General features: G+C 39.4%; 1 protein-coding gene across 3 annotated transcripts in view; it reads left to right on the plus strand.

Moving 5' to 3' along the window:
• Positions 1-12,676, plus strand: part of AR (androgen receptor) — a 182,325-nt gene that overhangs the window by 136,842 nt on the left and 32,807 nt on the right. For all 3 annotated transcript variants that reach the window (XM_019716788.3, XM_074324334.2, XM_019716790.3), the window contains exon 3: positions 3,903-4,019. In XM_019716788.3, the coding sequence (XP_019572347.2) occupies positions 3,903-4,019 (117 nt within the window). The remainder of the gene's footprint in view (positions 1-3,902; positions 4,020-12,676) is intronic.

A 12,676-nucleotide genomic window follows, 5' to 3' on the forward strand; every position in this document is an offset into this window, starting at 1 on the left:
GTGGCATTATAATACTTAAAATCTGAAGGAAAAGCCTCATTACTTTTTTCAAAAATATCTTGGTAATATCACACATTTTATTTATTCAGATGAACTTGGGATTATTTGGTCAACATTTTGTTTGTGTTGTTTTAAATATAGATTTAATTGGGGAAAAAACTGACATCCTTGTAATAGTGCACCTTCCCATCCAGGAACACTGTACATCCTTCCATTTAATCCAGGTCTTCCTTACATATCTCAATAAAGTTTGTTAGTTGTGTTCATATAGGCCCTGCATTAATACTCCATTTAGAAAGTATGAGAAGTCCTACATTTTTCAGTCTTCTCTGTAGGTTCATCGTGAAGATGATGACCCAACAACACTCTCCTCATTTGAATGATGCAATGCCATAGATGGTGGGTAACTTCCCGGCCTTACCTCCTCTGCCCCAAATAGAAGTTTTCAGAATGAACATACTGAAAGAAGCCTAATCAGACACTGACCTCAACTCATACTATATGGCACCCCCAATGGGGCTGACAGAAAACCATATAAATGGGGTGTCTATGGAGAAAATATCTGAAGGCCGTCTCATAACCTCTGTTCCTGCTAAAGCTTTGAATTATACTCAAGGTTTATGAGGAAGAATTGGACCATAAAGATGCAGAACACCATCAGACAGTCAAGTATTTCAGAGCCAGGTTCTGAACAACCTGGAGCGTAACAAGAGCTTTTAAGAGCAAAAAAATATCACATTCGAAATTAGGGAAATCCCCCAACAACACGGAGTATAATAAGAGCTTTTAAGAGCAAAAGAGATCTCATTTGAAATTAGGGAAATCCCCAAATAACACGGAATGTAATAAAGCTTTTAAGAGCAAAAGATACCTCATTTGAAAATTTTCATTCGACCGTGGATGTCATATCAGATTTGACTGCAGAATTTTAAAATTTATTAGAATTTTTTAAAAATCCATTTTGTTCATGGAGTATTAAGTTCAGAGGATGAAGATATCTTGTCAAAAAGAAAATGCCCTTGGTTAATGGTGTTTAGTAGTGATGACGAAGAAAACATTACTTAATACATATTAATATGTTATACTTTTGGTGAAAGTTGCTTTAATAAAGATATTTCTCTTAATTATAAAAATATAATGGTATGATTTTTTTCAATTTTTTGAACCTAACCCTCTTTTTTTGTACTAGTTCTTTGTTTCGTATAACACAGATTCGCATACACAGCATTTTTTTGGAACGTAATAACCGTGTTATATGGGGGTTACCTGTACAGTGCAGTTCTAGAGTGTAGACTCACCTCCTTCAACACGAGGGAAAATTTTTGTTTTTTGCCAGAGATTTCACAATAACATTTTTTATGAGACGAGCTGGGTGTAATGTTTGTAGAATCTGAGAAGGAGGATGTGGATAGGCATTTGTGTCTCCGTATTATCCAGTCACTTAAGCTATAGCATGGGAACAAAGGACCTTCTAGGACCACCTTGAAGCAGGCCCAGATCCCACTTACACACTTCTGTCAACTAAATACAGAAAAGACACTCACAAGGCCATACCCTTACTAGACAATGGACAAAGACACCTAACACCCTCAGAGTGCTCTGTCTTGAGACTACACCCACTCCAAACATATCTCCACTGGATGTAGTTGCCAGATTTTGTGCTGGCTCTTCCACCAACTCCTTGTGGCTTGGGGCACGTCATTTCAATGCTTTGTGTCCTTTTTCATAACTGAAGAGTCAAGCGTCACATTGGGGCATTTTATTAAAAGGCTTTAAGGTGTGGTAGAACCCAAAGATTATGTATTTCTAATTATACCCAATGGGTACAAGCTGCAAGGAGACAGGTACTGAGTTTTCTGGAAGGAAGAGCCTTATAACAGAGTCCAGAGATGGAGCGGCCTGCAACTCAAGAAAAGGTGGAACAACCACTTTGCAGGGATGCTACCGAGGGGAATCAAGCCTTGTTTGGAGGAGTGGGTGTGATGTGACTAAATAGCATTGAAAATTCTTCCCAATCTGTGAGATTCGTCGCCTTGTGGACTGTGATTTGGAGTAAACCAGCAGTGTGATGCCAGGCAGGTCAATTTTGTCTTAATGAGCATCATTTTCTTCAGCTGTATAATGGGGTTATAATAATCCCTGCCGTGCTTTGTCTTGATTTTTATCACCCTTTGTAAGCGACTCAAATGGGAAGGACTTTTTACTGTATGTTATTACATTTTATATGATGTTTTAATTGTTATTTTGTCACATGCTGTGTATTTAATGTATAAATATGTATAATATATATGTTATTATGTTATACTTTATTTTCATTCATTGTTATTATTAAGAATGATAACTTCAGCCATATTGGAGAAGTAGAATAAATAGGAAAGAAGTAAGAGCAACCCAGTGATTGTATATTGGCTATGCCTCATTTGGGGAAGTTGGTAATTCAGGCGGGAGAAGTGGATTGAAAACAACCTTTCAAGGCTGTATGTTGCATCCCCTGTCTCAGTTCCTAATCCAAACTGTATAAATGAGGCACAGTCATATTTTTAGGAGATTCCTTTTATATCCGTCTTTGGAAACTTCAACCACTTCTGTCACTATTATGTATCATTTGAACATTTAAAGTTATTATTCTACTTGAAAAGACACATGTGCCATATGTATGTATGCGTATATTTATATATATAGTATATATATATATATATATATATATATATATATATATATATATGTATATATATGAATATGTATATACATATATATGGAGATAATTCAGAACCCCCATGTGTACACATAACACACCTGTGCATTCACACATCCATAAATATACACATGTGCGTAAGCATGTTGTTTATGCATATGGTACATGTCGCTTACAATAATAGTGCCTCTGTGACATTGTATTAAAAGCCTTGATTTTTTTAAGGGGTTTTGAAAACAAACAGGAGATCCAATGACTCCAGTTATAGCGACAGTGTTCCAGTAAGTTACTGTCTTAAAAGGAGAGAGTACAGGGATAAGAGACCATTATTTTTTGTCATTTCTTGCTTAGTGGTAATACTTTGGCCCTTTGTATGAAAGACTCTGCAAATATATCTCATTGAGGACCTACTGTGTGCCTGGCCTATAATAGCAGCAAGGAGGCAAAATATTGAGTGAAATAGATGCTTTCGAGTGGAACCCCATTTCTTTCTTTGAACAGCTGTGCTCCTGAAGATCTCTGGGTCTCAGCATGTATGTGTGTGTGTCTGTGTATGTATGTTTCTTTGTACCTGTGACGACTGCGGGTGTACGCGACAGTGATCATTTTTCTTCAGAGAGGACTTCCTTTCACTTGCTGTGATCCGCCTCACAAAGAATGGGCCTTTTCCCTGTTTGATTGTTATAACCTGCCGGACTGCGGGTATGATCACGAGCAATTTAAAAACAACTAGAAACCGCATGGAGTTCTCTTTTATAGAAGTTTTACCTGTATACGTATTATGAATACTCAGCATCTTATTAGGTTGAGTGTGATGCTATGCATAATTACAGCCATCAGGAGGAGGAAACATTACCCGAGCCCAAATCTCTGCTTTGCCATGCTAGAGGAGTGACAATTTCCATCATGGATCATTTTCTCTGGGGCATTCTTGGCTTTTAGTAAAGATAGGGCATCTTATGTCTTAAAAAAGGAGGGACCATCAGGACCTGAATCATTCACCCCTATGGAAACCAAACAACATAGCATCAAACAAAACCATCCCGGTTTAATAGTGTGATTCTGTGTGATCAAACTGTTTGGGGCCATCTCTAGCCACCTCTTTCATCTAGTGGGATGTACCTTCACACCCTTTCTGTCTACAAATACTCAAGGAGGGAGTCTCCGGAAATATATTAACAGAGCTGTCTACTCTTTGTTCTTCCAGGGAAGCAGAAGTACCTGTGTGCCAGCAGAAATGATTGCACCATCGATAAATTCCGAAGGAAAAATTGTCCATCTTGTCGCCTCCGGAAATGCTATGAAGCAGGGATGACTCTGGGAGGTATGATACTTTTATTCCTCCTTCTCCTCCTCCCTCTCTCTGTCTCTCATTCTCTCGTTCTCTCTTTAAACCAGCTTTTCCTCCTTGATGCTTCCAAGGAGGCCAGCCATGCTCCAGATACAGGCTGACCCCTTCATATCCAGTGTGGCCTTCAGCCAGCCAGTTGGTACCTTTCTTTATCCTTAACCATGCCACACCCTACTCTGGGGCTCAGCATAGGAGCAGGAGGTGTGAAGCAGGGATCAGGACCTATCAGAGTGTGAGTGAGTGTGGACTGCACTCTGAGGGGATCCGCAGGGGACATAGTGGTACTGGCTTTATGCTGGTAAATGGTGGCTCAGATGAGAGAACTAAGGAATCCAGAACAATCACAGGTACAGGATGACCCAATCACAGGTTGGTCTTGAACACCCAAGAATATCTCTCAGTTAAATGGGGCCTGCATTGTAGGGTTGGCTACCTGAATGAGAAGCTGCTTCTCTTTGGAATCGATAACTAGGCTGCCAAGCAGAGCCAATTTCCTATCCCACATCTCCCAGGGATGAGTAGGCCTTTTAATCATTTCCTTTTCTTTGCAGATCTATTGATCATTTCCAAAAGCATTTTTTGGTAGCACAGTAGCTTGACAGAGGTGAGATCCAGCTCTTTTAAGGGCACCCCCCATTGTAAGGCTCTCTGTTCCCTCACCTCTGTCCACCAGGAGCACTGTCATCATTCCGGAAAGGCTTGGCTGACGCTTATATTCCCCTCCAAAAAAAGTCCTCATTTCTTCATGTTTACATTTGCTCAGTGCCAGAGTCCTCTCTGCTGCCTGCCACTTCCAAAAAGATGCACCTTTCACGAGAAAAGCAAGCTCATTAGTCTAGTTAGATTTGGAAATGGAACCTGAGGAAAAACAAGCCTATTTCTGAATGCCTAAAACTGTAACCTCATACCTGATTACTCATTATCAGCCTGGAAAACCCAAACACCTAGAATTCTGCCCTCTCCAGTGCCTCTCCCAAGGTTAACTTAGAGCATTTGTCCATCTCTGGCTTTCTGTAAGGTGTTCAATGCCTTGTCTGCCTATGTGCATATTTGTAAAAACCAACTTGTTTTCTAACCACATGTGGGTCTTCATGTGGATAACTGTATCCTCCCCTTCTCACAGCCCAGTAATAGTCTTTAAACAGACCAAAGCACTACAAATAAATTGACCTGGGATCAATTTGAGATGGTTCCAAGAGAAGCATCTCAAGTAGTGTCTAGCATTCCCAGACATCACAGGCAGATACTCCGTGAGTGCTTTTCCAGGCAGCCACATCAAATGAAACTCAAATATCTGAAAAAAAAATCAATCTTATTCGTGTTTGCTTGGCATACTTCAGATAAAACCTACAATTGTTGTCCACAATTGTAGTGGGGAGGAAGAAATAAGACTGGGGTGGGGAGTGCAGAAGGAAAGCCAGAGTGATTGACAAGAGTCAGTTTTCTCCATATGGATGTTATGGCCGCATGGTGACGGTTCTGGTACATTCAGCTCTCAATTATTTAGCTCTCTGTGAATTATGTGTAAGAGATAAGAGGCTCACAGGTAGAGAACTCCTTGGTTTTCCATCTGCTGATATAAAGTGCATGCCCACTTTGATGCAGGTAAAGCTTAATGTAACAAAGTTCCTCATAACATTTGGGTCCAGATCTTACCATTAGTTTCATGTCTCAGCCAATATCCTGCATTCTAATGCAGTCTGTGACATGATGCCAGTGAATCCCTGTGAAAAGGAGTCTGTGTATAATAGATAATTTCACGAATGCATATAGCAGATGGACATAAATCTGTAAATTAATTTCTTGTTGAGAAGTGGTATGATAAGTTTTCAAATTGACTTACTGGGTAGAGTGCTCAACTTTGGGCTTTGTCAACACAATGAAAAGAAGCTGAAAAATGCTGTCATTGACTTTGGTTTCAGTTCCATTTCTATATTTGCTGTGTGTCTGCTCTGTACAAGGTACCATGTTAGGCAATAGAGCTTCAGGCTGCTAAACTTCAAGAAATGTTCACAAGATACAAGGAATCCTGATGTTATGTAAATGGTCTTGTCTTTTGAGTCAGGTAGACCTAGGTTAAAGGCTTGGCTCCATTATTCACTGTCTCCCCTCTAAGCCTCAATTTCTTCATCTGTAATTTTAGAGCTATCACTCGCACAGAGCTATAATGGGGATCAGATGACATGATAATGTGAACATCCTTGGTAAATGATAAAGTGCTAGACAAAGGTCAGGGTTTATTATGACAGTGAGGTTACTAGTAACTTAGCTCGTAAGGCTGTTTACAGCACTTCCCAGTTGGCTTTTACTCTGAGTTATTTGGCATGCTGTATAATATTTAACAGCTCCAACAGAGCATCTCCAGAAATCACGCTTGATCACCTTAAACCAAACGTGCCATCAAGATCCTTTCAGAAGATGATTCTAGTAATTAAAGTAATCATAGATTATGTTCAAGTACCATGTCATTAGGAACCCAAATGTTTACCCTCTTAGACAACATTGTTTGAAAAACAAACCTTTCCATTTTGCTAAACTTATTTCTACATTCCTTGCTTTTCTGCTGCAAACCCTTATTAAGTTGACTGTTAACTTTCAAATTCAGTGTATACCACACCTTTATTCAAACAATCGAAAAAAGAAAGAAAGCATCAATACAGAGTGGTCTTCTGAATACTTTAGCGATAGACTTCCCTTTTCATAAGATCTGGGTTCAGCATAAACATTTTGATCACCTTGAAGGAGATTTCATATAATTTTGTTTTATTTTTCCCATTACTCAACTCAAAATTGTATAACATATTCCAAAATGGCAGCTAGGAATGTGGCCTTGGGTAAGTCCCTTCTCCCCTGTCAGGCTTTTTTCCCATCACGAAATTGGGATAGTGGGCTTCACCAAGGATGTCTCTGGCACTACCATTTTGTGATTTTATGTCTAAAGTGACAGAGAAAGGATTGTAAGTTTATGAGCTCTTTTTTGGATTGTCTCTCCACTGCTTCCAGAAATATAGAGAGTCTAGACTTGAGTACTTCGACCTGCATAGTAATTTTCACTACGTCAAGTCACACCTAAGTAAGATATATTGTGTGTCTAAAAGTAGACTAGATAGATAGATTATTGAGGGGGTGGAGGGCAGAAGGCCTGTCTTTGTATCTTAGAGAAGTTGGCACTCTACAGCTGATGGATGACTGCTTGGTCTAGAAGCTTCACGATCTCTAATTCGGCTTTCTCTATAGTGTTCCATGTACTGTTTGGTGATGAGATCTCCTCAACTCAGAGATACTTAAAACACATAGCCTTTTCCTTTGTGCGTCTAGGCCTATCTACCTGTGCACTGCTTCTATTCTTATCAGCTCTTGGTGTTTCTGAAAGGATCCTAGGGGTGGTTGGATTCTCAGGGTGGTTCCCTGAAAGACCATCCAGGCTTTCAGCTGCCCATCCGTAACAAGGATAGGCCTTGCTTTGTACATGGTTCATTTCAGGTTGCTTTTGAAAACTCATGAATTGTGAAGTGCTTCAAAAATCTAAACCTCTTGCCTACTTTTCATTTGAGAAAATAGTTATAAATATAACTGTCCAGAGAAGGACCTTCTCTCTGCTGAATTAGCTGTGGTTTTTTTCACAGCCTATAATTAGAATAAATGCACAGTCATCTCTCACTTTTCTCTGCACTTCCCAAGGATGTGCTCTCGGTTTACAAGATTGAATGAGAAAGAATTGCCCTTACCTGCTATCTTCACCCTGACCCTTGTCGCCTCCTCATTTTCCCTCCTATCCCTCCCCAAACATTATTTTTTGTGTGTGTCTTGAAACTCCTGAGTTCTCAGCCTTTAATAAATGGCATTGAGCCCTGCTGCTCCCTCCTCTATTGGACCATGGTAGATTGTAGACCCTTCAAGAATTTCAGGTAGCAGCCAAACCCCAAAAGAAGAGAAGAAACATGGACTCCCAGAACAAGTGAGAATCTGAGATGTGCACAATTTTTTTTAGAGGTTACTCTATAATATTTGAGAAGTGTGTTGTCTACTAGGAGACTCAACTCCACATCTGAGACTTAATGCAATCCTCATCAAAATCCCAATGGTATTTTTTAAAGGGATAGAACAAAAAATCATCAGATTTGTATGGAATCACAAAAGACCCCAAATATCCAAAGCAATCCAAAGAATAAAGAACAAGGCTGGAGGTATCACACTCCATGACTTCAATTTATACTACAAGGCAACAATAATCCAAACAGCATGGTATTGGCAGAAAAACACACACAGACCAGTGGAATAGAGTTGAGAACCCAGAAATAAACCCACATTATATAGGCAGATAATTTTTGACAAAGGAGCCAAAAACATGCAATGGAGGGAAAAAAGCCTCTTTAATAAATGGTGCTGGGAGAATTGGAAAACCACATGAAAAAGAATGAAGCTAGACTGCTGTCTGTCACCATATACCAAAATTAACTCAAAATGGATCAAAGACTAAACATAAGACCTGAAACAATAAACTGCACAGAAGAAAACATAGGTACTAAACTTATGGACCTTGGGTTCAAAGAGCACTTTATGATTTTGTCCTCAAAGGCATGAGAAGTAAAAGCAAAAATAAGTGAATGGGACTATATGAAACCAAAAAGCTTCTGTGCAGCAAAAGAAACCATCAACAAAACAAAGATGCCACCAACTGAATGGGAGAAGATTTTTGCAAACAAAGCCTCCAATAAAGGGCTAATATCCAAAATATATAAAGAATTCATACAATTCAACAACAACAAAAAACAATCCAATTGAAAAAATGGGCAGAGGACATGAACAGAAACTTTTCCCAAGAAGACATTCAAACAGCCAACATATATATGAAAAAATGCTCAACTTCACTAGCTATTAGGGAAATGCAAGTCAAAACCACAATGAGGTATCACCGCATGCCTGTTAGAATGGCTATCATCAACAAGACAAATAACAAGTGTTGGAGAGGCTGTGGAGAAAAAGGAACCCTCATACACTGCTGGTGGGAATGCAGATTGGTGCAGCCGCTATGGAAGGCAGTGTGGAGATTCCTCAAATATTAAGAATAAAATTACCGTATGACCCAGCTATCTCTCTTCTGGGTATCTACCCCAAGAACCTGAAAACATTTATCTGTGAAGATATATGTATTCCGATGTTCATTGCAGCTTTATTTATGGTGGCCAAGACATGGAAACAACCAAAATGTCCTTCGATAGATGAATGGATGAAGAAGTTGTGGTATATATACACAATGGAATACTATTCGGCGGTAAGGAAAGATGATATAGGAACATTTGTGACAACATGGATGGATCTTGAGAGTGTAATGCTGAGCGAAATAAGTCAGACAGAAAAAGCAGAGAACCATGTGATTTCACTGATATGTGGTATATAAACCAAAAACAACAAAAGAACAAGACAAACAAATGAGAAACAGAAACTCATAGACACAGACAGTAGTTTAGTGGTTGCCAGAGGGTAAGGGGGGCGGGGGGTGGGGGGTGGGAGATGAGGGTAAGGGGGATCGAATATATGGTGATGGAAGGAGAACTGACTCTGGGTGATGAACACACAATGGGATTTATAGATGATGTAATACAGAATTGTACACCTGAAATCTATGTAATTTTACTAACAATTGTCACCCCAATAAATTTAATAAAAAAGAAAAAAAAAGAAAAGATGAAATAGTGCCATTTGCAACAACATGGATGGATCTTGAGATTATTATGCTAAGCGAAATCAGTCAGACAAAAAAAGTTGAAAACCATATGATTTCACCATTATGTGGTATATAAAACTGAAAACAAGAAAGGAACAAGACAAATGAAGACACAAAAACGCATAGACACAGACAACAGTTTAGTGGTTACCAGAGTGTAAAGGGGGAGAGGGGATGTCAGAAGTTGGTAATGGGAATCCAATATATGGTGATGGACGGAGAACTGACTCTGGATGTTGAACACATAATGCAATACATAGATGATGTATTACAGAATTGTACACTTGAAATGTATGTGATGTTACTGACCCATGTCATCCTCACAAATTGAATTTAAAAAAAAACACTGAACAGATCTGCAAGTTTTAACAACCTCCATGATTCTCTATTTGGGAGGATGTATCAGGGAGTCCTGGACATGGTCTGATATTGTCATGGACACTATGAATATCCTTGTGGTTTCCAGTGTTGAAGACAGGTTCGATGCCGGCTCTTTCATCATTCTCCATGCTCAAGTGAAGCCCAGCATTGCTGCTTCTGGATCACGTGTCCTGTGTGCAAGAGTGTGACCCCAATGCTGAAGTACTATTCATGAAATGGTTCTTCAGGAGACAAGTTTTACAGCACTTATTCACCCATCAGTCTATCTATCCATCCTTCCAACCAACCAACTGGCTAAGTACTTCCATGTTTGCACCTATTCATTCCTCTATTTATCCATTTAACAAATATTGATTGAGTGCCAACTATGTGCCAGACACTAGTGTAGGCATTTTGATGGAGCACAGATGAATAAAATTAAACAAGGGAAAAAATTAAACGAGGGGAGATAGACAGTGATAATGAATATACCTGTTCTGTCTCTGCTATTACAGTGTTGCCTTTGGTACTGGTCCCTTGGTTCTCTTATTCACCCTTGATCAAACCTTGAAATCGGTTGTCCATGTCCTAGATCACCATCCTCCCGTTGGTTACATACATAATGAGTAACACATCGTAGGGGAAAAGGTATACTTCTCTGTAATTGTAGTTCTCAAGGCAAATTGTGTTTGGAGAGACCAGAGACTGTATCTCTTAATCCCTCCAAACCAAATTATCTGAGACAGCACATAAATGTTGTAGTCTGTCTCTGAGAGTGTGCTTTTAGAGAACTATGGTTAGAGGTAAGTAATTTTTTCTTATCATCAAAATTGATGATACTCCATACCATGTACGTGAATGACTATCTCACTTGTAATATTTCTACTTAGTCCTTGAATTTTAAAATGAAATACCAGCAGAGAGATTTTATTGTTGTTTACTTTTGCTGTGAATACTCCAAAATCCCTCAGTTGCTCTTGAAAGAGTGAGGTGATGTCATAGGCAACGTTTTTCGAATGTAGTAGGCAGAAAGCTAAGAGTACGCTGCACACAATAGTCTGATATACAAAAGCAAGTATTTTCCAAGTATAAGAATTCAGGGAAAAATTTTTAATTTGTATTGATAACATAACTGCTTCTTTGCAAACATTTCACTTTTGATTTAAGAAGAGTGCCACCTGTAGTTACAAATTGTAGGATGTATTCCTTAAGATCACAAAAGTGTTTAAAACATTTTCTTGTTGTACTGAACTTACACATAGACAGTTTACCTGAGCAAGATGCTTTCATAGAGACATCTGCACATCCTTTGAAATTATGTGTGTATGCAGTAGGGCTAAGGGGGAAAATACGCAGCCATCAGGTTGTTTAGTATTGATAATATTTCCATGACAAAATATACCTAGGAAGTAAACTGGAAATGGCATCACTACCCTGGATCACCTCTTTTGGAATCAGATTCCATTTTACTCAGTTCAGTTAATCCTTCCTACACTTTTTAGATCTCTTAAGCCAAGCCTAGAAATGTCTTTCTTTTTCCTGTTTAATACCCCCATTGGAGCAATGGTTCTGTGGCTGAAGTGAAAATTGATTGTTGAGGGACATTTCAGCCTTCTAGCAGTTAGCAATTAAAAAAAAATATGTAAGCACCAATCCTGAAGAAACCACCTGCAGAAAACTTGGACTGGCATTTGGAACTAAGAAGAAAATCTGGATCTTGGCCAAGACAAAAGGTCACCAGCCCAGGCCTGCACAGTGTGGTATGTCATGCTGGCCACAATAAAACTGAAAGAGACTGAGGACTCTCCCCATGGTGGAAAATGAGGCATGGAAGCTTTGATTAGTGAGCTGTTAGGCACACAGACATTAATTTTGAAGCATTCCCATCTCCAAGCTGAGTAATAACGCTTGTAATATAATGGAATTGTTTGGCTGCTGCAAGAAATTCAGAAGACCGAATAGGGAGTCTTTGTTGGGTTCTGAGTGGCTGTAATGAGACTGTTAAATTCCACCTCCCTTTTCTCCCTCCACATCCTCCCTCTACCCCCCTAATTTTCACTCACTGTGTACAGAGAGGCTCATGCAAACACATATATATGATCTTTAGTATATTTGTCAATAAAGCAGAAAAGAAGGGGAAAAAAACTGCAAGTAAAGAGTTTTCCATACCTCATCTCACCTCTGTCTTACAGGTTGGTAGGAAAAGAGAAAAGGAAACCCCCAGTCCAAGCTGGCAGCCACCCCATCTCCCCAGTTTTGCACGCTGCCTCCTATGTCAGAAGACCTGACTCAGGTATCTGATTATTCGGCCTGCTAGGTGCAAGCCCATCTTTAAGTTGCTACATTCAACAGTGTCTGTTTTTCACATTAGAAAAATTGCAAACTGACAACGGCAAACATCTCAAAATGACCAGACACTGAAGAAAGGCTGATCTGCCTCATTCAGAATGAGACTTCTAGAGCCTAGTGGATAGCCGAGAAACACCTGGAATCTGAACCTTAGGTGCTTAAACCCTTGCTCCTGCACACAGACTCTGACGTT

The sequence above is a fragment of the Rhinolophus sinicus genome, chromosome 18, assembly GCF_057876585.1.
Source record: "Rhinolophus sinicus isolate RSI-liver-muscle chromosome 18, RSI-T2T, whole genome shotgun sequence".
Classification (NCBI taxonomy): domain Eukaryota; kingdom Metazoa; phylum Chordata; class Mammalia; order Chiroptera; family Rhinolophidae; genus Rhinolophus; species Rhinolophus sinicus.